Source organism: Sceloporus occidentalis, unplaced genomic scaffold, assembly GCF_023333645.1.
Source record: "Sceloporus occidentalis isolate IW3139 unplaced genomic scaffold, rSceOcc1.0.p SCAF_13, whole genome shotgun sequence".
Classification (NCBI taxonomy): Eukaryota; Metazoa; Chordata; class Lepidosauria; order Squamata; family Phrynosomatidae; genus Sceloporus; species Sceloporus occidentalis.
The window spans coordinates 12,963,435-12,989,440 of record NW_028316993.1 but is presented as its reverse complement, the minus strand read 5'-3'; the positions used below and the strand labels follow the sequence as shown (position 1 = coordinate 12,989,440).

Genomic DNA, 26,006 nt, shown 5'->3' with positions numbered 1-26,006 from the left:
CTTCTTCTTCACAGGTAACATCTGCCATCCTGACCATGCTCTTGCCTGGCCACGCTTTCTTGTTTTTGTTCAGTGCAATCTTGGGAGGGCATGACAGGAATCGCATGATGCTTCCTTGCTTCCATTGGGATCACCTTTCCTTCTCCTTGACAACTGGGCATGCCTTTGGCATACCAATAAACCAGGAAAGGAAGCATGGCCAAGACCAGAGGGTGAAGAACGTGGATCGAACTTGCTCTCTGTTGACCAGCCATTGCCAGTAGCACATAGGAGACCTAAGAGACCTAGAGTTCGAACGCCATGCTCTTCTTGCCCATTTGCAGACAGTGCCAATTCCCCACCCTCGCACTAAGCACCCGAATGCCTGGAAGACTTTTTAATAACCCTTATAAATTTCAACAGGCTCAGCAGCCGAGGAGGATAAGAGAGGGGGAAGGAGGGTGAGGAAGGCTGCAGAGAATAGATCTCCATTATCTACTGCAGCAGTTAAAGGCACCCTCTGGAAAAAAGGGAAGGCGTTCAGAGAATGGAAGCCGGAGGGTGGAAACAATGGGAAGACTTGGAGGAGGAAAAAAGGAGAAGCAGAGGCTGAGCAGAGGGGGGGGGGGAAATAAAGCAGATCTTGGGTGGGGGCGAGAAGGACGAGGAAGGAAAGGAGAGATGGCTTAAAAATAGATAAAAATGGAAAGTGTGGCAGGATTTCAGGTGTGCTTCCCCCCCCCCCTTTCCTGGATATGACATCCTTTAGCCTCTTCCAGTAATGTCCAAATCACACATTCCCATTGCCTTCCCACGGATGAAGGGACAAAGTACAATTGTGAAGTGCAAAAGCGGTTTGTACTCAGCTGGAAAGTAAAGGAGAGGTAAGGGCAGAATCATGTAGGCTCAGGCAAAAGCCAACTGCTGCAGGCTTAGAATAATAGAATCATAGAGTTGGAAGAGACCACAAGGCCAACAGACTTTCCTAGCCTGTATGTTCTTCTCATCAATATGTTTTGCCACCTGAACTGCACCCTGATGTTACTGGACCACACATGCCCTGGGTTTCACCTATGAAGTATTGGAGGGTATAAGAGTCCAGCATTCTTATACAATATTCTAGCTATTGCCTATGTAGTGACATACATCTACTAGGCTATGAACTATTTATGTCCTTCTCCTTCACGTGTTCTTCTCATCTGTGTGATGTCCTGGCCCAGTCCCTAAAGGCTGGGGACCTGAGAGACGATCCCAAGGGTGTCTGGTTCATAGAATCATAGAATGCTAGAATTGGAAGGGACACCCAAAGCCTAAACATCTATGATTCAGGCATATACAGAATACTTGATGTTTGTCTCCTCTTTTTAATTACGCTGTCTGTGATGTTTTTTAAATGTTCAACAGTGGCTGAATTCATATTCTTCCTCTCTGTTTTTATATTGCTTACCTTTTGCATTGTGTTTTGTAGGAAGGATCACGTCTGTGCTAATGGTCTGTGACTGCATAATAATGATTGGATCTTGGATAGTGCTTGTTCAAATGATGACTTTATCATTGCTTTTTTATGGTTGTTGTTACGTCACAATTCCCTGGGTTATTATATGAGAAAACTTCTGGGCCAAACTCTGAAAAATGTGGGCCTCACATTTCCTAGCATTGCAGTAACTTAAACCTTCAATTGAAATGGAGGAACAAGGTCTCTGTCTCTGTAATGTATTGTGTTGCACTGCATTTGGGGTTGATTTGCTTATTTTATGCACCGTGTGTATATGTATATATGTATGTATGTTCTGTTATATATGTGTGTGTTTGTAGTTGTAGTTGTTGTGTGCCTTCAAGACGTTTCTGACTTACGCCAAACCTATCACAGTGTTTTCTTGGCGAGTTTCTTCAGAAAGGGTTTGCCATTGCCATCCTTTGAGGCTGAGAGTGTGACTTGTCCAGGTTTCATGGTGGGGATTTGAACCCTGTTCTCCAGAGTCATGCTCTAACATTCAAACCACTACGTCACATTGGCACATGCGTGCACACATAGATGTGCATATATATGTATATGTGTGGGTGGGTGGGTGGGTGGGTGTGTGCATATGAGACTTCAGAAGCAAAGAAGCCAGCCAAGAGCACAGCAGATATAAGTTCAAGGTGTGAATGATTTTCACTGTTTCCATCTCTGCAATGCTAAAAATTTGAGGACTAAAGGAAAATCTCAATGGTGTTTGTGCCAATTATTTTCTAAGGGGGAACTATGCCCTCATTTTGCCTCTCTGTTGCTACAGCCCTGAGCACCACGGACTCTACTCCATTAAAATTGCTCACAGGAGTCCCTTTCCTCCAGAGTTATTCCTCCACCAGCATTTGTGAGACCCCTTCCCCAAGCCTTTGTAAGCTCTTCTCTAGTCGTGGCCATAGAAACCATGCTGGCTTAGGTAAGACTCCCACCATCCCTTCCTGGGCTGAGGCAACACATGGCCTCCCATCTGTTTGTGGGTGGAAAACATGCGAGGGATGGGACTGGCATCGCTAATAATTTGGGGGGCAAACAGGAAAGAAACGTGTTCTGGAAATACACAGAAAAAAATTGGCCCCATTAATACAGACTGAAACTCCCATCTATGCTTGTCTGTAAGTCAACCAAATGTATAAGTCAAAGGTGGGTTTGCCAAAATGATGGATTGTGATACAGTGCATGAATCGGTCGAGGGTAAAATGGAAGGATATGTAACAGACTTGGAGCAATTACTGAAGACGGTCAAGGAGGAAAGTGCCAAGATAGGCTTAGTGCTGAACATTAAGAAGACAAAAATAATGACCCCAAAAGATCTCCAAGAATTCATCCAAGATAATGAGAAAACTGAAACAAAGAGGTCAAACATTGATCCTAAAGTGGCTGTGTTCTGGAAGAGTTTATTCCTGATGTTTCAATGCCAGCCACATATCCTGGCAAAACGTCAGGAATAAACTCTTCCAGAACACGGCCACATAGCCTGAAAAACCCACAAAAAAGCTATGGATGCTGGCCATGAAAGCCTTCAACGTAAAGATCCAACTTTGAACACTATAGTGAGGATAGCCCAAGCCATTGTATTCCCCATCACCATGTATGGATGCGAGAGCTGGACAGTGAAGAAAGTAGACAGAAAGAAAACCAATGCATTTAAGATGTGGAGCTGGAGAAGAATGCTTAGGGTGCCATAGAGGGGCCAAAAGACAAATAAATGGGTCCTAGAACAAACTGAGCATAACTCTCCCTAAAAGCCAAGATGACCCAACTGAGATTGTCATACTTTGGACATATCATGAGAAAGCATTAGAAAAGACAATAATGCTAGGAAAGAGAGCAATAGAAAGAGAAGAAGACCACATGCCAGATGGTTGGATACAACCAGAGAGGCCACCTTGAGGGACCTGAGGAGAGCAGTGGAGTGCAGGAGGTATTGGAGATGTCCCATCTACAGGATCACCTTGAGTTAAAGTCAACTCTAGGGCAGTCAACAACAACAACAACAAGAGAGAATGTAAAGAACCAAAGAAGAAGGATGCCAAAGAATGAGCAAAATTCTGGCAGTCATAACTGTTTGTTCTCACCCTAAAGCAGTGGTTCTCAACCTTCCTAATGCCACGACCTTTGAATACAGTTCCTCATGTTGTGGTGACCCCCAACCGTAAAATCGGCTCCTAAGACCATTGGAAATATGTGTTTTCCAATGGTCTTAGGCAACCCCCAAAGGGGTTGAGAACCGCTGCTCTAAAGGTTTGATAGGTGAGGAGGGTACCATAGTAAATGGTGGCTCTGCAATGTCTGAAGGAGATGACCAGGTATGGATGGGACTAACAAAACATGCATATGTCAAAAGGGATGAAAAGGCAAGGGTTAAGGTACAGTATCAACACTTATCAAAAAAGGAACAATCCCTTTCTCTGAGTGGAATGGGGAAAGACAAAAGCTTAGTCCATGCAAGGAGAACCTAGAACCATAGAAGTAGGAAGAGACCTGAAGGGCTATCCAGTCCAACCCTCTGCCATGCAGGAATACACATTCAAAGGCCTCCTGATAGATGGCAGTGCAACCTCTGTTTAAAAACCTCCAAAGAAGGAGACTCCACCACACTCCAAGGAAATGTGTTCCACTGTCAAACAGCTCTTATTGTTGGGAAGTTCTTCCTAATGTTTAGATGGATTCTCTTTTCCTGTAAAACTAAGCACCAAGAGCCACTACCACTGCTGCTACTTTCCTGTCTAGGCATTTGGAAAGGCCAGAAGCAACAAGAGTGGGTCACTGCTTCTTTTTGGTTCTTCCAGGATGGACTGAGCTCTTGCCTTAGGCCACTCTACTCAGAGGATATGTGAAGGAACAATAATGAAAAGTGGCAGAGACTAAAAAAACAGGCTGATTTATGCACCCGTAAGACAAATAGGCATCTCTGTTATTCTAATAATGCCAATAACAGTACAATTGCGACTTAACAACACTTAATCACACTAATAGATACTTAGTATTTACATAAGCACCTTTAGAGTGTACAAAGTGCTCCACGGAGTATTGTTTTTGGTGCTCTTACAACAACCCCACAAAACAGGTTAGGATTTATTATCCCCAAATCACAGATCAGGAACTAAGGCTGGAGGTTTGCCTGCCTAGTCAACTCACAATGGATCGGAGAGAGAGATGAACTAAAGACTTTCCAGATTCTGGCCTTTCAGACCCGAATCCAAGTTTTAAGAGAAAAGAAAGGCAATCCTCAGTGTGAGTCCAAATCTGAAATTTGTACAAGAGTGTGACACAGATGTGGGTCTATACCTGTAAGTGAGCACAGCCAGCCTCAGGGAGGTGGCCTACATACTTCTCCTAGTTTGGGATCTTAAACAGTTTTTGGTAGATTTCTGATCCAACAGATACAGATTATACCAAGGAAAGTTGCATCTCCCTGAAGCAGAAACTTCATTCTTTTCTCTCTCACACCCACACCCACACACAAAAAGACACGCACAAAAGCTGTATCTAAAGTCATCCAGGCACTCGACGTGGAAAAATCCAAATAACATCTCACCCCAACCAACAAAATGCCAAAGAACACTGGTCCAAAATCTGGTAACCAAGCTGGGATGGTTTAGCTAGGAGTATAGCAGACTGAGAAGTGGTACAACCATTACTTTTAAATATCTGTCATGTAGAGTCTGCCTAAATACCCTAAAGGCACCAGATCCCATCTCATCTTGGAAGCTAAGCAGGATCAGTCCTAGTTAGCACTTGGGTGGGAGACTGCCAATGAAGACCAGGGGCTGTAGGCTCTACGTATTTCTGAGGAAGGAGCCGGCAAAGCTGCCTCTGAGGATTCCTTGCCTAAGAAAACCCTGTGAAATTTATGGGGTCACCATTGGTCGACAAGTGACTTGAAGCCACACATATGTACATATCATGTAGGAAGATTAGGCAAGCTTGTTTTTTGCTGCCCCAGAGGGTAGGACCTGAACCAATAGATCCATGTTACAAGAAAAGCAATTCCAACTAAACATCAGGAAGAACTTTCTGACCAGGAACTGCTTGACTACCTCTTTATCAGAGTTTTTTTAAATAGAGGTTGGATAACCATCTCTCAAGGATGTGGATTCTTGAATGCCAGGGGTTAAATTAGATGGCCCTTAGGGTTCCTTCCAACTGTATGAAGCTATGACACTATCCACATTGGTAAGAAATCCTCCCTCACTGAAACCCCAGACTCTTGGTTTGGTCCTGTTCCTTGTTTCTAAAAATTGGGACCCCACATTAGAAGACATTACAAGCTCGCAGAAGCCCCATGGACCAGAGTTATCTCATATCAGTTAGCCTCCCGCCTCCACCTTTAAAGGCAACCCAAATCCACCACCCCCTTGACCCACTTGCCTCGTGCCCAGGCCTCTTCCAAGTATGCCAAGGGAAAACCCAGCCTCCCACCTCTTCCCTCAAGTCCTGACTTACCAGGTCTTTGGGCAGGTGGGCAATGACAGCGAAGGTGGAGAGCTGGCTGCACTGGCACTTGGTGTGAGCCGAGAGGGTTTCCACAGTCTGGCAGCTTTCGGCGTCCCAGTTCCCAGCCCCAACCTCCCTGATGGATGGAACGCCAAGGAGAAAAGGAGAAGATAAAAGAGAGAGAGAGAGAGAGAGAGAGAGAGAAAGAGATTTCAAATGATCACACACACCACACACTCTCACACACAGCCCACATCCCTTTTCAGCTCCCTGCTTGCATTAACTCTTTGGGTCCTGAGGATGGAGTGCTGCATGGCACCTAGTAAGAGAAGGCGAGTGAGCAGCCGGGTGCCTGGTGCTGTCTGAGCTGTTTTGCCTTCTTTCCTGACCCAGTTGATGCCTTCCTCGCTCCCCATCCTCCTCAGACAGAGATCAACCCAGCCCCCACCTCTCTGCTTCTGGCATAGCCTTGCCTTGTTGCTACAGACTCATCTCCCTGCTGGGGAAGAAGATCAGGGAATGAGCAAAAGGGGGTGGGCTGGGGAGAACTGTAATTGCAGCCAGCATTGATTGCATTGGAAGGTTGATGCCGAGAGGGGTTTCGGAGCGATGGAGATGGACGGGGGGAGGACCAGGCCTGAAGGAGGTCCAAAGAGGGCCTTCCCCAAGGCATGCGAGTTAGCCTGCTTGCCCTCTGGCTTGCTCAACCAACACCCAGGAGATGACAGGAGCTCTCTCTCTTGCTGGAGCTTTTTCTTTTGAGAACTTGGTAGTGAGCTTTTGGTATTCCTGTTCAAGTATTTGCATACTGAGGATGGAGCGAGCTTGTTTTCTGCTGCTCTGGAGAATAGGACATGGAACAATGGATGCAAGATGCAGGAAAAGAGATTCCACCTCAACATTAGGATTAACTTCCTGACAGTAAGAACTGTTAAACAGTGGAAGATGCTTCTACCTCGGAGATTAGTGGAGTCTCTTTTGGAGGTTTGTAAACAGAGGCTGGATGGCCACCTGTCAGGGATGCTTTGATTTTTGAGTTCCTGCATGGCAGTTGAGTTGAACTGGATGGCCCTTAGGGTCTCTTCCAACTCTATGTTTCTATGATTCTAGCTGCTGGGGTTCAGTTCCAGGTATCAAAATCCGTGGATGCTCCAAGTCCTGTGAAATACAGCATGCAAAGTTGACGTTGCACTCGCACAACTGGATGTGCGCCCTGCAGGGCTGTTATGCGCCTCACTTAACTAGGTGCAGCCTCTGATACAAACCATAGCCTGTTGTGAGGGATATACTCTGGGGCCATGTTTGCACTGCCGAAACAATCCAGGTTGACACCACTTGAACCGCCAGTGGCTCAATGCTCTGCGATTTGTAGTTTTGTGAGACATTTTACCTTCTCTATCAGAGAGTTCTGGTGCCACAACAAATTACGAACCCCGGGATTCCAAGTACCGAGTCATGGCAGTTCAAGGGGTGTCAAACTGGATTAATTCTGCAGTGCATCTGAGGCCTTGGACTGGATCGAGGCCATCGGGTATGGAGGAGGAGGAAGGAAAACGGACTGTGGGTAGCTAGCTATATGTGGATAGCAGATGCAGAGCGCTGACAGAAATGGAGTCAAAACTGGGCCACTGAGAAACAATTAGGGAATATTTAGCACGCTTGGAGAACTCTGAGGTTTACAGCAGTACAAAATGTCTCAAGAGGGTGAAAAACGAAAGAGGGGGAGAGAAATACTGAAGAGCAACCCAGTGAAGACTGAGCATGCTCAACAATCATACAACGCCAAGTACTACTTGGAAAAGAAGAACAAAAATGGAAACCTGGGGGACAAGCGACCAAGAAGGGGGTGTGAAGGAAGGCATAACTGACTGAATGGGACCCTAAACATGAACAGTCCAGTGTGGGGTTAGGACACAAGGCACTATTTTGTTGTCAATTCTATGTGGTCCTCCAGACATTGGTGCAGTTCCCAGCACTCTTCACCATTGACTATGCTGGCCAGGGCTCCTTGGAAACTGTAGTCCAACAACATCTGGAGGATTCTTTCCAAAAGTGTATTTTTTGGAGAGAACCAACATGGTGTTGTGGTGTGAGCATTGGTGTACGACTCCAGGAGATGAGGGTTCGAATCCCTGCTCCGTGATGGAAATCTATTGGGTGGCCTTGGGCAAGTCACACTCTTGAAGCCTAAGAGGAAGGCAATAGCAAACCTCCTCTGGAGAAACCTTGTCAAGAAAAACCCAAAATAAGTCTGAGGGTCACAGTAAGATGCTAATGAATTGAAGGCACACAACAACAACAATCACTCTTCAGGATTCCAAGTTATCCAGCAAATCCCAGGATTCCATCAGATGTGAGCCTTGGACAATGCACTCTAATAATGTGCAGACTCTATATGGAAGACAACACACACTCTGAAGGTTTGCATTAGACTGGATAAAATGGAAACAGAGGAAGGGGAGATGTTTGAAAGAAACAGTTGGAATACTACAAGTAGAGGAAGATGTCATTTCCATGCTTTGCCAGTGACGCAAAGCAATCTATGATGGGGGGATTCGGGGCCTTAAGGACCAAAACATGGTAACAGGAAAGTAATTTCAAAGCACAGTGATGTTAAATTTTGGACTGAAACATCCAGAATCCCCCAACCAGTATTTTCCTACTTAGTTTCACAACACCAACTTGACAATTTCAGGGGCCAGTGGGAACAGCAACATAGATTTCTCAAGCAATCGTCCAACTCTCTAGCTCTAGTTCCCAAACTGTGGTCCTCCGAGTATTTTGGACTTCAGCTCCCAGAATTCTTGACTGTTGGCCAAACTGGCTAAGGCTTCTGGGAGCTGAGGTCCAAAACACCCTGAGGACCAAAGTTTGGAAACCACAACTATACACCCTACTGGATCCCAAAACACTCTTCAAACTCTTCAGTCACAGAATTCAAATTCATCTGACTCTGGGTTAGGTTGGGTTGGAGGGAGGTATTCAAGATCAGTCAAAATGTAATGGGATGGTAATGGCAATCTTACAGAGCCATGCCACTTCTTCTCAGTTTGTTATCAAGGGGTCAGTTGGATTATAAAATCTAATTTCCTAGAGCGACAGAAATGAAAACAAAGTCAACCAAGATTATCATGTGCCTCACTTCCTTTCAGTTCAAAGAAACACTAAAGCACACAAATGAATTTATGTAGGCAGGCACTTTCTATTAAATAACAATTCTGTAGGAGTTTTCAGAGCAAGAGCTATGTTAATGTGTTTCCATATAAAACAGGAAAGAGGTGGGATGGACTCTAATGGCACCGCGAAGACTAACTGACTTAGTTTAGCCGGAGGCTTCATGGATTTCCATCCACTGCTTCAGAGGCATTGATGGAATACTATCTTCAAGCCACAGAGACTGAAGCATAGTTATATACACTTGTCCCTACATATTCACTAGTGTTAGCATCACAAGACCCCTGTGAATGTGGATAAACCACCAGTAACAAAAACACCATGCTTTTATCTGAGAGGACACCTCTTTATGAATCTCTAGGTCCTCCAGGGCAACTCTGTGGTCAATGTCCAACAGACATTGACCCCAGAACTGTGCTGGAGGAGCTACAAATGCCTAGTAGAGTAGTATTCTCCCTTTGTAAACATTTTGTAGGAATTCTCTCCATGTCAGGATCCATTCCTTGGTCAACAACAAGTAAGCTCACCCAATGTGGAAATCTCTCTCCTCGCCTCCCTACTTTGATGTGAAGGGAGACCACACTTCAAAGAACGGAAGCGATCTGGTACTCGCTTTGCATTGCAAGCAACACAGGTAGCGGGATCAAAGGATTTTTAAAGGGGTACGTGACGCAGGAACAAATCCATCATTTGGGGGCCGACAACTTCAGTGTCAGGAGTGTGTCTAACCGGTTCCTTTGAAACTCACAATCACGCCGACAAGGGTTGCAGTTAGAGAAATCAAACGCCTTCTAATCTAGTGGCACAGGTAGGACAAATAGGAAAGTTCTTTGAAACAAAAGAAAAGAAAAGGTGGGTACAAAGGGGGGAAAAGGTCCAGCAAAAGGTTGAAGGAACCCCAAGATTTCAGAAATGGAGGAGGTCGGCTTATCGGTGCACAAATAGACTACCTCTGCTTTCATGGGAACCGGTAAGATAAATGTTTGTGGCTGTGTATGTATGTTGTGTGCCTTTAGGTCATTTCCGGCTTATGGCAACCCTAAGGAGAACCGAAATTTGGGTTTTTCTTGGTAAGTTTGGTTCAGAAGAGTCTGAGGGAATGTGACTTGACGAAGGTCAACCAGTCACTCATGAAAAAAGGGTGGAACTAGTAGTGAGATCCCTGTAGAAAAGATGTAGGTACAAATTGACCTATCACACATGGCTAGATCCACTGGTAGCTCCAAGGCCAGAAGGCTGAAGGATTCACTACATGTTTTAGTCCAAACTTTAAAGGATCTTGTGGGGGATGTTCCACGTAAACCGCTGCTTGTCCACCAGATGTGAGATTCTGCCTAAACCTTCGCTGCCACCAAATGCAAAGGCTTCCACAAATCTCATTGTTGCCACCAAGAGTAAAAGCTTCCCCTGTCCCCACCTCTGACCCCAGTGTAAGGACTTCTCCTGTCCTACTGCTGTGGCCACCAACTTTGGGGACCTCCTAGATGCCCTCAAGGTACCTGTGTAAAATATGGGGTGACTCATGTCTCCACCAGACACCACCCCTCTTTTATTCACTGCTACCACTACAGACACTGTGTCTGAATCCAACCTTGTATAACATTACCAGAGGAGAAAGGTAGATAAATACAAAACTAATACACTATTAACAGAAGTTGAATCCAACGAAGCAGATTGGATATGTAATACACTTACATCACAGCTCACACTCTCTCGCACACGCTGCTCCTAGCTAACTCAGACTCTTCAGCATCACCCATTAATTCATCAACTTGACTGAGGCTGCATCTGCCATGCAGAATTAATGTAGTTTGATACCAATTTAACTGCCGTCGCCCAATGCTATGAAATTTTGGATTTGTCATTTTGTAAGATACTTAGCTTTCTACACCAGAAAGCTCTGGTGTTACCACAAACTACAAATCCCAGGATTCCATTGGATGGAGTCATGGCAAAACAAATTAATGAGGGATCCTGGGGGGTTCAGTATCTACGAACTAGGCCATTGGGGCCACATGTGGCCCATAAACTGCCCTTTCCCCATCCGTATTTTACATGAACAGTGATCAGGGATAACATACTTTCGATCTAAAATGAATCAATTTTGTGGTGTGATGTACTCTAAATTTATATAATCTATTTGTACCTTTTAATGTAAATTTTATTCCTTTGTTTTAAGGTACAGTGTATTGTTGGGTCCATTGACTATAAATAAAGATTGACTGATTAATTGATTGATTTTACAAGAACAGCACCAAGGACCACTGCAGCTTTTGGATGGCTTGCCTCCCTCTGAGTTTCTGCAGCCAAACAGGAGGCCGCAAGTGCAAAACCAAGCGATGCACACTGCAGCGACTTTCTTCCTAAGCGTTCGGAGGAAGATGTGCCCTATTTTATCCTCTGCCACGGTCCTCTCTTCCCAGCCAGCTGATAATGAATTACATCTGGCAGGCAGGAGGCATCAATTTCTAAGCGTCTGCTAATCAATAGCTGTTATTAACAAAGTTAACCCACAGTGAGAGGCGGGGTGTCCTTGTTAAGGGAGACTCTCGCTCTTGGCACAGGCTAGGATTGCCAGAAGAGGAGACACTGTCAAGCTCCTTTTTTGATGTTGAAATGTGTGCCTGCTGCAATACAACACAGGCTGGGAAAATGGAAATTTCAGCACCAGAGGAATGGACAGTGCTCTTAAGAGCACTGTCCATTCCTCTGGTGCTGAAATTTCCATTTTCCCCGCCGGAGCAATAACTCTGAACTGTACCCCTAACCCTTGCTTTTCCAACAAGACCGCCCTCGCCAGAAAACTTGAAAGGATCCGGGCTGAGAGTTTACAGAAAGGTTGTGTGGTGGCCATCTTCACATGCAGAGTCCTGCATTGATTATTCTAGGCAACCCTCATAGCGAAGGGCAACTTTCTGCCGACAGACCGTGCACCCGAATGCAAAATCGAATGTGTGACCCACATCTGCAATCGCATTCTCAGCCGTGCAAAACCAAATGTGCACATTTGCATGCACAACAGTTCTGCAAATGCCCACTTCTGCTTTGGCAACCTGCAGCTAAATGCTGGTGTTCTTTACTAGGGGTACAATCCCTCACTAAGGCTGCTGCCACACTGCAGAATTAATGCAGTTTGGCACCGCTGCCCTGGCTCCATCCTAGGGAATCTTGGGATTTGTAGTTCATTGTGGCACCAGAGCTTTCTGGCAGAGAAGGCTAAATATCTCACAAAACTACGCATTCTAGAGTTCCATAGCATTGAGCCATGGACATTAAAGCGGTATCAAACTGCATCAGTTGTGTAGTGTAGATTCCCTGCACAGTAAACAGGTTTCCTGCACATAAAACAGCATTTTCTGCACCGCAAACATTGGGGGGAGGAGATTGCAGGAAATTTGTTTTCTGCACATAAAATACCATTTTCAGCACACACACAAATAAATCACATCCATTTGCAATGCAAAGTAATTTCTGGACCGTGAAGATCCCCATCTCTCTAGGATTCTTCTTATCATGGTTTCTTAATGATAATGACATTCATTTTTTAAAATATATTTTTTAATTTTTTAAAGTATTCTTTCCATTCCTAGTCTCAAAGGTTGCAAAACAGACCTTCAATATGAAAAGCCAATCTTTTTCTAAGAAAGCGCCATGATAAACCTTCAGTCCCCAATACCCCCTGCATTTTTCTATCGCAAATGGAGAGTACATTGCTCCATTAATTTGCATGAGACTTCAGAGCATGAACTGCATCAGTTATTGCTGAAAAAGCAGAAGTATGGAAGTCATGCATCATAGAAGATGCTTAATAGCTTTGTAAAGATTTCAGCAAGATCTCGCTGTGTGAACTATGGATGAGCAAGAAAATGAGCCTACACAAAGCCAACACAACTTCCAAGCTGGAGAAAGAAGCATGGTGGATGGCAGACCCATGGAATCACTAAACAAGGGCTGAGTGACTTGTTGCCCTCCTGATGTTGTAGGACTACAATTTGCATCAGCTTGGCCAACACAGCAAATAGTGATGCATGATGGGACCTGTAGTCCTATGACATCTGAAGAACTACACAATTCCCAGCCCTTCACTAAATTTATGTACGCCCCTAGTGCTAGAAATACACATTGCATCCTAGACAAAGTACAGTATCACCCAAAATCCACAAAACAGTGATACCTTCATTGGGTCTACCAAAATGCACATAATACACGTTGCATGCTTTCGAAGCCCCAGCAGCTTCTTCATCAGATAAAGGTGTTAAACATGATAGAGGAGAAAGAAAGAAAGAAAGAAAGAAAGAAAGAAAGAAAGAAAGAATCGATGTTGTTAGTCCTAGCCCTGCATTTGGTCACGATGTTGTGGTTGTTGTCCTTATTTCAGATGGTAATACTGTTTTGTGGATTTTGGATGATATTGTACTTTCCTATATGGCCAACATGGCTATCCCTGGATATCCATTATAGGCAAGACAGCCACTGGGCCATTTTGGAGAGCCAAAATCTTTCTATTGATTTCATTCTAGAACCACACAAACATGGATTTGGCCCCCATCCTAGGATACTTAATAGTCTCTGCCCAAGCATGAAATTACAAAAAGGACAGAAAAGGTCCCATCTAGTTAGGGTTAATATAGTCCGCCCTTGGCATACACACCCTCTCCAACCACGGATTCCAGCTTACGCAGATGGTGAGAGGCAAGGAACAAAACGGTGCACGTGCCAGAGGTGCATTTCCACCACGGCATGCAGGATTGCGCCACCATTCAATTAAATGGGACTCTGGCATAGGCTAAATTTGCCTTATGCGGTGGGGTCCAGAACAGATCCTCAGCATATGGCAAGAGAGGACTGTACTAGGATTCAGTGTTCAGTCACTCCCTTTCTCTTCCCCAGTCAGATGCAGAAGAGAACCTCTGTATGGATTCTCTTATAGCTCCCACACCATAGTAAGAAGAAATGTACTCACACTCTGGTGTACTCCCAGGTCACACACTGTGGATGCGAAGTGCCCTTGGGACAGGAAAAGAGAGAGTGTGTTTAGTTGCATGCGGCACCGAAGGGTAGAATTACCGCAAACACTTCACCCACTCCTGGATTTCAGCCTCTCTCTATAACAGGTTTGTTTTCATCCACAGAAAGGAGCCGTTGCACAATTTGCAGATCACTGCCTAGGCACTCAAGCACATTTTAAAACTCTACTTGTATTTTTAAAATGTTTATTGTTGACTGCCCTTACAGCGGTGCCAAACGGTGGGATAGAAATGTTCTCCTAATAATTGATGATAATAATCATCTTTGCCAAGAGAGAATTCTTGCATTAACTCCTTAATAAAAGCTGCTAGTGGGGGAAACCCTTTCATGCTGAGCTTACTAAAGCTGGCTGACTCACAATTTTCTTTTCCCCTTCCGCAGTCCTTTTTATTTAAGGCAGAAACATATGATCTTTCCCTTGTTAAAAAATATTTCAAAATACACGGGGAACAAACATCAGTCTGTGCTGCTTTTTCTTTTCTGACTGCTCTCTCTTCCTTCCTCTCTCCCCCTGGATGCTTCTACACTGTAGTTTGACACCATTTTAAGTGCTCTAGCACCATCCTGGGATTTGTAGTTATGCATGCTCTTTAGCCTTTGCTGCCAAAGAGTGCTGCCGCCTCATCAAACTACAACTCCCAGGATTATGTAAGATGGAGCCATGACAGTTAAAGTGGTGTCAAATGGCATTATTTCTAGATGCACCCTTTCTCTCACACACCTCACATGCCAAAGAAGCAGAACCGCATGTGTAAGAGATCTTACATATGTTTATGACACCAACTGGATTTGGACCTAGGTCCCTTAGTTTTACAGGTCTCCCTCTGCCTCCAAGTCAGCCACTGATCCTACTTTGCTGCTTCCACCTCTATTCACAACCTGCTGAGGTTACTTTAACACATGAGAGATAACAGATTTAGAGGGGCGATGAGGCTAAAATAACCAGCAAGGATGGGACATTCTTCTGAACTTCACGTTAGATGAGACCTGTCCGTTCCACTCCCTGTGCAAAGTTTGCCACAAGTGTCTTATGCATAACTTTGCCAAGAGTGCCTTGTGCCATACTTACATTGATGATATGGGACAACTCCACAGTTATCAAGGGCTCCATGGCCTTGGTTGGTGGCTTCACCGTCACTGTGAGAACTTTGGACATGACTGCGAGGGGACTTCTGTGGATGGAAGGGGAAAACGGTTGGTTCTTCTGCTCAAATGTGGTGCCATGGGCCACTCTGCCACTTCCTTAACTGAACTCATGACTTTGTAGAATGGGTGGAAGCAATCATAGGATCCTATAGTTGGAAGAGACCCCAACGCTCAACCTGTTTTTGGTCATCCCTTAAGGCATGCAAGCATGCAATGCACACACTCTTGAGCATTTGAGCGTGCTGCTTCCCACCCACTTCCCACATGCCCTCTCCCACAACCGCTCACCTCGGGGGAGGCAGGATTAAGCCCAACGTCCGATACAAGATGGCACCAATGACAAAATAAGACGATTCATCAGTTTCTGTAGCAGGGAAGAGAGAAAAAAATGACAATTTTAGCTGAGACTATGCTCAGAGAAGATCCTGGACAAGCAGTGACAGACCCTTATTAGTGATGTAGGCTTAAAATGAACTTGTTCAATCATCATCATCATTGTCATCATCATCATTAAGATTTGTATTTTCAAGGCTGCTATTTGGGCCACCAGAACTGCAGCTTAAGCCCAAACATTCCACACTTCTTTCAGATTCACTTACTATGGATATCTCTTTTTTAAATGAGTAAACAATTTATTTGTTTGTTTTTAAAGACAAAAATGCAACCCAGAATCCCAGTGGTGATGTAGGCAATGATTACAGGTTCCAGTGTTTCTGCACGATATTATTTTCTTCTACAGAAATGTTATCATCTGCACAAAAAATGTTGTTTCCTGTGCAGAACATGCTACCGTTCAGATCTGACGCTGTGCAAAAATTTCACATGTTTTTTTTTGACAGAAAACATCATTTTCCACTTAGAAAATAATGTTTCTCTGTAGAGACATTATTTTCTGCCCAGAATAGGCTGTTTTCTTAGCACCCTTCTGAGAGACGCATAAAGGAAGTGACCAGCCATATCCATGACCAGCCATCCCAACACCCAGGGACTACATACCAGAAGAGGAGAGGGTGAGCACTTCTTTTGGGATGAAGATCTTGTCTTCGGAGTGGCGGGCCCAGTCTTTCATTCCCCTCCGACCTTTCATGGGGAAGTTGATGTCACTGGAGACAGCAGAAACGGGCTCCCTCTGGATGCTGATTACTGCCAAAGGTGGGAGAGAAAAAGGGAGAAAGGGGAAGGGGTCACTACTAGATATGTATGGGTGAGTCTTCTTCAATATGACCTCCATGTCCAATGAGGAGCGGCTTAGGGAGCAAGGTATGTTTAGCTTGAAGAAGAGAAGGTTAAGGGGTGGGATGATAGTCATGTCTAAATAGTTGAAGGGATGTCATATCGAGTATGGAGCAAGAAGCATGTCTTTCCCAGTAGGCATCCTCCATCCACATATTGAGGAGGGAGCAAACTTGTTTTCTGCTGCTCCAGAGAGTAGGACATGGAGCACTGGATTCACACTACAGGAAAAAGAGATTTCACCTAAATATTAGGAAGGACTTCCTGATGGTAAGAGCTGTTCAACAGTGGAATATTCTGCCTTGCAATCTCCTTTGGAAGTTTTTAAACAAAAGCTGGAAGTGCTTTGAGGTGTCTTCTTGCAGGGCAGAAGGGGGCTGGAATGGTTGGCCATGGGAACAAGAAGGAGGTCTTTGGGCTACTTCTCAAAGGAGAAGTTTGTCTTTGTTTGACATAGCTTTATAAGCATCAGGCAGATAGCTACAGTATATTTTTGTTTCTCTGGGGCTTGGAGAACATACACACTCTGAGGAACATGTATGGTCTAAATGCAATTCTTAGTCAAAACTACAGAAGAACCATTGAACCAAATGAAGAACCATTCAACCATTGACCCATGTTTTGACTCACCTACTGTCTATTCTAATTAGGGCTAACCAACAGAACTGAAACTATGGTCCTCAGAGTATTCTTTCCATGGCTTGGTACCCTCCACAAGAGAGAGAATGGTGGTCTTTCCTTGTGGTATTCCATCCCCCAACCCCATCCTTTTCCATCCCAGCCACTCACCTAAGTTGTCTGTGACAATGAGGGAACTCTGAAAGGCTTTGAGTGCATCTCCCACCAGATGAATGAAATCTTCAACCACTTTCATGAGGAGGACAGAACCAGGCAAGACCTGTGCAGTACAATGAAAGAACAAGGTGTGAACATAGGCTTGGGGTTCCTGACGCTATACCATGCCTCCAGTGCGTGTCAGCTCACCTGCTGAGCATCTTCCCACTTGTCTCTGTTTTCTGCATCCACCATGTAGCTGACAACCTGGAAGAATCGCTGAGGATGGAGAGAGAAGTTAAGGTGTACATATGGGGAAACAAAATTGATCTATCTCAGAAAATTAAGGATGTGAAAGGACTGTCCTGAGAAATATTACTAATAATTGAAACTTTGGCCAGAATTCTGATAATGATTTGTGTGTATATAGCATTAGGTTAGAGAGCTAGCATCATATAAAGGTTTCTGTATGGAGTTGCGACTTCATGAGACAGAGCCCCTGCTGTGCCAAGGAAACCCACTGGATGATCTTTGGAAAGTCCCACTCTCTCAGCCTTAGAGGAAGGCAATGGTGACAAACCTCTGAACAACCGTGGCCAAGATTATAGGTCACCACATAGTGGTGAAAGCACATGGCAACAGCAATGGTGGGTTATGCACATCTGGTTTGGGATAGGTAGCAAAGAGCTGTTCTCCAACCTTTTGTGTCCCAGTCAAGACATTAGGAACACCTAAGAAGATTCCAATTTATGAAAAACAAGTTTTAATTCCAAAATTTTCTGTGCATCTCTTTGAACCTTCTCAGAAATGGCAGAACAATTTCTGCAAAATTAGGAGATCTATGCAAACTTGCTTAATTTGCATGATTTGAACAGGTCTCGGAAACTGGCTTTCTTCAAGGACAAATTTGGATTTTGCCTAGAAGATCCCAAACCACATGCAAGAGTTCCCCTTGCTGCTTTTCCCTGTCATATTATAACACAAAGAAATGGCTTCATATATCACAGCTTTCTAACCCCAAGCCAAGGAAAGACCTCCTGCGCCTTCAGAAATTTGGCATGTTACCTGCACATCATCTGCGGAAGGGATGTAGGTAGCTCTCTTGTAAGTGTCAGTGACATTCCGTAGGATTTCCACCGAGAAAAGCAGGTCCCCGCTGTAGTAGGTTTTGCGGGCGACGAGCTCCAGCAGGCTACGGACCACCTGAGACATTCCCTCACCTGCCAGCATGCGCTGCCCCTTGGCGAGATGCTCCCGGAGCTAGGATTGGGACAGAAAGAGGGAAAGAAAAAATCGCAGCTATGGATGGACAATGATCATGTGCCAGTGAACCTTTCAGATTACCATGGGGCTGAAACCTCTAAGTGGCATTCCACTGGGTATGCATTTCTTTATTTGATTTTTTTTTAGTATTGGAAGAAGGCATTCACTACCTGGTTGGCCAATATCCACCCACCAAGGTAGCTTTCAAACACCCACAATGTATTGCAATGGTGCGTAGTGGCCATGGCAGTTCCTTGTCCTAGATGCAATCCTGCAGTAGGGAGATTAATGCTAACCTCACCTCCTGGACTTCAGATCCCTTTTTGTAGCTGCAAACTGGCCATGGCAAGGGGCTCCAGTTCTTGGAACCTATCTTCCGGGAAAGTGGAACTGTGCAAGCAGAGCATGACAATCCACCCACATGATGTAGGATCGCAATCACATTAGGGAGGATTTATATTTCAGCACTGGACTTGGGAGGTATGGGAAATGACTGGGAAAGAAGAGAATGTCAACTGACTAGTAGGGCCCAATTGCACCATTGACCATCTGGCCCTCAATGGGTCAATATAGGGCCCCTAGAAAAGGAAGAGTGTGATAGGCAGTTTGCCTGCTACAGTTTGCACCTACTGAGAGATGTAAGTATCGGTACTCATGGGATACGCAGCGCGCAAAGCTGGGCGCACCCCAGTAAGCCACACCGTTGGAGTTGAGCAGGCACTGGCGGCTGGCAGAACCTGGGAAGAAGAGAGGCAAAAAAACGAGTGCTTAGAAAATGGTTGCAGAAGGACTTCAGAACTAGCATCTGAAATAGGCAGTTTACAGATGCTGGGTGGCTAAGCATTAACCATCCTGATGTGCTAGAGACAGTCCTGATCAATGTCATCTCACTTTTTAAAATGTCCCAGTTTCTCTGTCCTTCCACCACTTTCCCCCTTTGTCCTCAACTTACAGCAATTGCTGAAAACTGAGTTCAAAAGCCAAAAATAGCTGGCATTCAGTTAACACAACAGGAGGGAAGAAGAGAGAAGGGGACCAAATTCTATCCCTTACAGTCGGCTCAGGCAACAGCAAACTGCTCCAACCTAATCTTTGTTTGTGTGCTTTTCCGCATTAATAACTTTTGCCATCTTTGCCCGACTCTAAAGTTGTACAGCCATGCTTGTCCCAGTTTTCATCTGTGATGCGTCGGAGGGTATGCTGTCGGAGGCATTCTCAGTGGAAGAAAGCACAGATTGACCAAGTTCCTGCTACCAGTCTTATTAATTTTGTATAAGGGAACAGCTTTGGTTCCCTTTGTGAAGCATTGTTTACAGGCCTGGGACGCCGCATTCTCTTCACACGTGGGCTTTCTCCCCCCTCCCGTAGCAAATGATCTATTCTTCCAACCTGGGGTTGTTCCTTCTTTTAAAGAAATATAATGTGCCACACTTGCAAGCAGCCAGATGTGTGCCCCTGTCGACGCTGCTAAATTTGCAACTCTGCACAAAAATCTTCAAAGTAGGGAAAGGACGAGAGAGAAAGAGCAGAGAGAACGTTGCCAAAGACATCGCAGTGGGAGATTTGCAAAAGACATGGCACTGTGCAAATTTAAAGAATAAGATTGGGAAGAGGGGTTTTTTTTAATGTAAGTGCAACCAGATTTTATTTAAAAGGAAGAGAAAGGCTGAGATCCCATATTGCACTGATGGAGTGTACAGCTTCCACAGGCTCAGCTCTGCTTCCTTCCTTCATATATTTCCAACCTTTGAATTTGTTGTTGGGTCACCATGCGGTCATTTAGTGGCTGGAGGAGAGAGGGGTGGTCAAGCAGTGACCAGCTGTTTTTCAGCATCCTTCCCCCCTTCCCCATATTCAAGAAGAGCCTAGCAGGTCCACAAGAATGTCTTTTTCTTCCTGTGGACAGTTGTTGAAACAGAATAACCACTGCCTGGCCTTCCATGCCTTTCCCCAGCCACTAAATGGTTGGCTTGACAATCTGCTCCAGGAGCGAAACTGGGATTGTTGGTTAGGGATTCATTGTAGCTGGAGGTACCCAATACCAGGATGGAAAGAATATTCAAAAATATTTGAAACATCATTGAAAAATATGTTCTTTGAGTGTCGAGAAACCCAGACGAGAAAAATCCTGGACTAATGACAATTTTCACAGCTTGGGACTTACTCTGCGCAAAATTCACGGGTGGTTGTTTTGCACCGGAAGCAGCATTTTCTCTACAAAAACCCATATTTTTAGGCTGAAAACAATATTTCTCTGTGGAGAAATGTTATTTTCTGCGCCAAAAATGCTGTCTCCTGTGCAAAACCACCACTTGCAAATTTTGCACTGAGTTGCAATCAGTCTTTGAAAACCTTATGGTTCCCGAAGACTTTCTCACAGTGGGAAGAAAATTGCTAAAATCACTCACTGCTTTCCTCAAGAAGAAACCAAGGGAAGAATTGCATCCCTACTGAATAGCCTTGTGCTCAAAGAACATTAATGGATATGTAACGTTATGCCTGCATAAGTGACCAACAGGGTTCTGGCCAAACTGGGGAAAGGCTGGGCTATCCCTAGGTGGAAATGCAAAATCATTTAATATTAATCCAAGCAAACCAGCACTAAAGGAATGCCACAGAGCGCCCAACCAAGAGGACCATTCTGTTTTTCAGACTGCAGGAGCCCATTGTCATGCAGTGCAAACCGGAGAGAGACAATGCAGTCAACCAGAACCAAAGCAGCTGGTGCAGACGTAGCCTGTAAAAGCCACAGGGCCTTCAGCTTTCAGTGGGCAACCTGTGTTGGCATACAGATCCCATGGGGCATCTGTATTTTCTCTCTCCATCTGTCTCTCACAGTACCTCCCTCCCTTTCCCTGTTTTTCTCTATAGTTGTCAAGCCTCCATTCCAGAGCCTGGAAAATGCAGATGCACTACCCACAAACAGTTGCTTACCTGTGGCATTGGATGGGCATTTGTTGTATACAGTCTCCCCAGCAGCCGCTTTCTTCCAAGTCATCAACATGACATATTCATCCTTACACATCTCATGGAAGGCTGAGGAAAGGAGAAGAAGGTGACAGCTGATGGGACCGACAGTATGGGACAGGTATCCCAAAGCAAAGCCTAATGATATTCATGGAGTCGCCATAAGCAAACCAGCAACCAGAAATGGCTGCATAACTTCCTATCTCCATTTTGGAGGGGCAAAATAAAGTAGTTGCAAGAAAGCAGGGATGTCCAGGGGATTTTAAGAGGATTGCATATTTTCACTTATTTGGGGAAGTTGAAGGCTTTCATGGCCAGCATCCATAAATCTGTATGGGTTTTTGGGGCTATGTGGCCATGTTCTAGAACAGTTTATTCCTGACGTTTCGCCAGCATCTGTGGCTTCTCTGAAGATGCCAGCCACAGATGTGGGCAAAACGTCAGAAATAAACTCTTCTAGAACATGGCCACATAGCCCAAAAAACCTGCAAAAAACTGTTTGGGGAAGCTTTGGACATGAAGGCTGCATTTTCCCTGCCCTTGCTCCAGGAATATAGGGACCTTGCAAAGCATTTGGAGGGATTTCTCTGCAAATAAATCTGCATGATTTTTTTCTTTGGGGGGGGGGGGGTAAACATACTTTTTTGTGTGCAGCGAACCTGTTTTCTGTCCCAAAGAACAAAAAAAAACACTTAGGTATATTTTTGCACAGAATTATTCCCGGAAAGACACTACAAAGTGCCAATAATCTCCACGGCTACCCTTTCCTTCTCACAGGCTTTTCGAAACCATCAGGGAGCCCACGGTTATGCAGGAAAACGTATAATACTGAATATTAGTTCCACTTGGGCTTTTATTATTTTTGCAGGGTATGGCCCATGGGGGACATTTTCTGGAGGGAAAAACATGTCCCCTGTCCCCTTACAGAGTTGCCTATGTCAGATGATGGAGTTGCACATTGCAAAGAAGCATTTTGTCATAAGGAAGGGAGGAACGATGGCATCTGGAAAGACTCAGCCCAGAAATAGGGCCAAGTACCTGGACATTTCTTCTCGTTGCATGTCTTGACCTCCTCTCCGCTGCCTTCGCACGGGTAGCCTTGCACGCCCGTCCCCTGGCACATCCGGAAGCGTCTCTGCCAGCCAGTGTCGCACGTTTTGGAGCACAGACTCCAGTGATTCCATGGCCCCCACTTGCTATCGGCTTTGGTTCGGGGGGAAGAGGAGGGAGGAAGAAAGGAAGAAAAATTAGGAAACCCTTCTAAACTTGCTCTTTTACTCTCTCTCACACACGTTCCCAATTTAGATTCGTATTAGCTGGAAGACCCGACAGAATGGCATGGAGATATAGAAGACTTCTTTCTTTTATCACTGAGGTGCCACTCTGCTGGCTGATAATTACTTTAATCAAATATTCCACAGATGATTAAACCCATTTATCAATAATTCAGATCTCATTTAAGCAAAAATCCCCCTTCCCCTTCCCAACCAGACCATGACCACAAAAGGGTGCCCTTAACAAATGGGATTCATTTCCATCCCTCCAGAGGTGAGTTGGTTTCGTTCAAGGTTTTGTCTTTCTAGAGATCTTAGAAACAGCTAGGCTAACCGAGTTTAATTTCCCTGTACAATAAGAGGCAATTTACTGAGGATCTCCAGGCGACAAACGCTGGCTTATCTCAAAACCAACAAAACACCCTGACAAGCACCCAGTAGATTTGAACACAGGTTTCCAGAATGCTGAAAACCTAGGCCTCATCTGCACTGCAGAAATGACGCAGTTTGACACCACTTTATTGTATGGAATTCCAGGACCAACAGTTTTGTGAGATGCTTTGCCTTCTCTGTGAGTACTTCAGTGCCACATCAAACTACACATCCCAGGAGTCCATAGGATGGAGCCATGGCAGTTAAAGCGGCATCGACCTGCATTATTTATGCAGTGCAGATGAGGCCCAATACTTGCCAGATTTCTGTAAACAGGGCCCACTTTTCTTCCAAATCAAAATAAATAAATACAAGAAATAATATCCAATATTTAACAGCTGCAGACATGTGTGGCCAAGCCACAACAGAGTGTGATCAAAATGGCAAAAGAAATGTTAATGAGGAAACACACAATAGCTAGAAGATGGTGCAGCAGTTTGCTTTTGTGTGGATCCACTGGGAAGCACAAGATTTTGCCCCTTCTTCTTCTCCTCTCTCCTCGACTGAGTTCATGGAGTGCAAACTACTTTTGCACTTTGAACCCCATTTGCAACAAGTGAAGCAAGTTGTGCATAAAGGGGGAAAGTGGACTAAGGAGACAGAAACTGGGACCTTTTATAAGCAAAAGGTGATAGAGAATGGATTAGGACCATCCCTGCCAAGGTTGGAAAAATGGAGGGCATGCAACTCGAATTGGCAATAATTTTTCTCCCAGAGCATCGATGAATCCACATCAGACCACAGGTCTCAGGTGGATTCGTGTCTGTCTGCCAGGTACTGATGCAGGAATTACTTCGCGAGGGTGTTTGCAAACGTTAATAGGAACCTCAATTGATAGCATCAAGGCTCCAAGTCCTAACATTATAAACTTCCATGTCAATGCTCTGCTGCTTTTCCATCACATCTAAGACACCGGAGGGCAGCTTCTAAAGGTCAGGAGACTTAATAGTCAGTGGAACTAAGAATCTGACAGCCAATAAGTTTGCCCTTGCACCCTTTTTACGGCACATTCTTTTCAAGAGTCTTGGGAATGCAACCTCTGGCCCTGTTATTGTGACTTCTACTGAAATACTCTTATGATCATGAAGTTTCTGACTCTGGCTGAGCTGATGGGAGACATAGAACACCCAAAAGCATTCTAAGTACTTTGGAACAATCCTCTATCAGAAAAAAATTACAGCCCAGTAGTGGGGGAAAGAACCTATAGACAAAATAAGGTTTTTGCTCAACAAAACCCACATGCTTTTCTATGTGGAATAATTCTTCTGCAACACTTTGGGATGTCTGGAAAATTTTCACTATCTTCATGATGAAGTTTTTTGACTGTTGGGTAAAACCACTTTTTGACCAAGGAAGGAATAATAATCTCCATGCTTTCCAGAAAGTGACTGGATATGCCTAAGTAATCCGAAATGTTTTCAAATTTGGATGATGATGATGATGATGATGATGATGATGATGATGATAATATGTATACCCCACCTCTCCATTAAGATCAAGGCAGCTAACAACCTTAAAACATTCAAATACAATAAAATACAATGTCCCAGAAGCCCATGCACCTATAATAACCAATAAATCATCATTGTATGCATTAACAATAAAACAATACCGTTAAATTATTAAAATGGACAAGGCTGTGTAATCAATGGGGGTGACTGCGTTTCTAATCTGATGATGATGATGATCATCATCTTTGAATACTTTTATTTGCATATACGTACATAGAAAGGTACGTTGGAGACGGGACTCAAGTCAAATCACACAATTCACTTATGTTTCATGTACACCTTATAGCTTGAAGGCAACTTTATACAACATTTTGAATAATTCTGGGCATGGAACAAAGCTTGTGTACATCGAACCGCCAGAAAGCAAAGCTGTAGCTATCTCAGCCACATGTGGAAAATATTTTTGGGTTTGGGGATATTTCAGATTTTGGAATTCCAGATAAGGGACCCTGAACCTGTACTGGTTTCTTTTCTGGGCATCTTTTGAGGAATGATTTCTTCACAGATAAGTAGATCTAGGAGTTGTGGTGTGAGTTTCAAGGTAAAATGCCCCCATTTTACCTTGGGAACTTTGGAGGGGCCTTGGGGGCCACAAGAGAAGTCCTGCCTTTGGCCCATTCTGGTCCCTACAACCAGCGGTGGCCATACCCAGCTCTTTGGATTCCCACCCATAGCTGTCACTCTTCAGTTAAATTGGCAGATGAAAACCAATGCAGCCGGAGGGAGCAGAAGAGGGGACGCATCAATCGAGGGCCATCTGTCACTGCTGCCTGATGACAGGCGTCTCCAAACCCACTGTATTAGGTTCGGTGGCTTTATGGAGAGCAGCTGTCACTCCAGACAGATTGGCAGAACGCGGCACTTACGTCAAGGCATCCAACGCCAAGCTCAGGCTCCTAGGTGACAAGGCAAGGATCTGGGCGGGGAAGGCCCAAGGTTCGTAAGGTTGGGACAGTCTTTTGTTTCATTTATTAATTTAAATCTTTATATCTCTCCCTATAACCAAAGATAGCTGGTTTCTCATAGAGGTTCATAAAGCCCGGGAGCTACTGGACCTGTCCTTCAAAGAAAAGGCCTGCCATTGAAAAGCACACATAGTGCCACTGTGTTTGTCCCAACTAGAGTAGACCTATTAAATCAGTTGCTGAATGGTAAGCCAACATATCAGTAAACTCACTCAGTTCATCGGCTCTGGTTTGGATTAACGTTAGAATTCAGACCTTCCGTACCTAAGGCCTCATCTGCACTGCAGGAGTAATGCAGTTTGACACCACTTTA

At 44.6% G+C, this 26,006-nt stretch overlaps 1 protein-coding gene across 5 annotated transcripts in view; it reads right to left on the bottom strand.

Annotated features, from left to right (window-relative positions):
- The window catches only part of ADGRB2 (adhesion G protein-coupled receptor B2), a 124,592-nt gene that overhangs the window by 33,149 nt on the left and 65,437 nt on the right, over positions 1-26,006 (bottom strand). For all 5 annotated transcript variants that reach the window (XM_089479336.1, XM_089479337.1, XM_089479338.1 and 2 more), the window contains 11 exons: positions 22,550-22,714; positions 21,479-21,580; positions 19,175-19,281; positions 18,347-18,541; positions 17,492-17,560; positions 17,297-17,405; positions 16,271-16,417; positions 15,563-15,638; positions 15,198-15,300; positions 14,064-14,107; positions 5,936-6,062 (listed from right to left, as the gene is read on the bottom strand). In XM_089479336.1, coding sequence (XP_089335462.1) covers positions 5,936-6,062; positions 14,064-14,107; positions 15,198-15,300; positions 15,563-15,638; positions 16,271-16,417; positions 17,297-17,405; positions 17,492-17,560; positions 18,347-18,541; positions 19,175-19,281; positions 21,479-21,580; positions 22,550-22,714 — 1,244 coding nt within the window. The remainder of the gene's footprint in view (positions 1-5,935; positions 6,063-14,063; positions 14,108-15,197; positions 15,301-15,562; positions 15,639-16,270; positions 16,418-17,296; positions 17,406-17,491; positions 17,561-18,346; positions 18,542-19,174; positions 19,282-21,478; positions 21,581-22,549; positions 22,715-26,006) is intronic.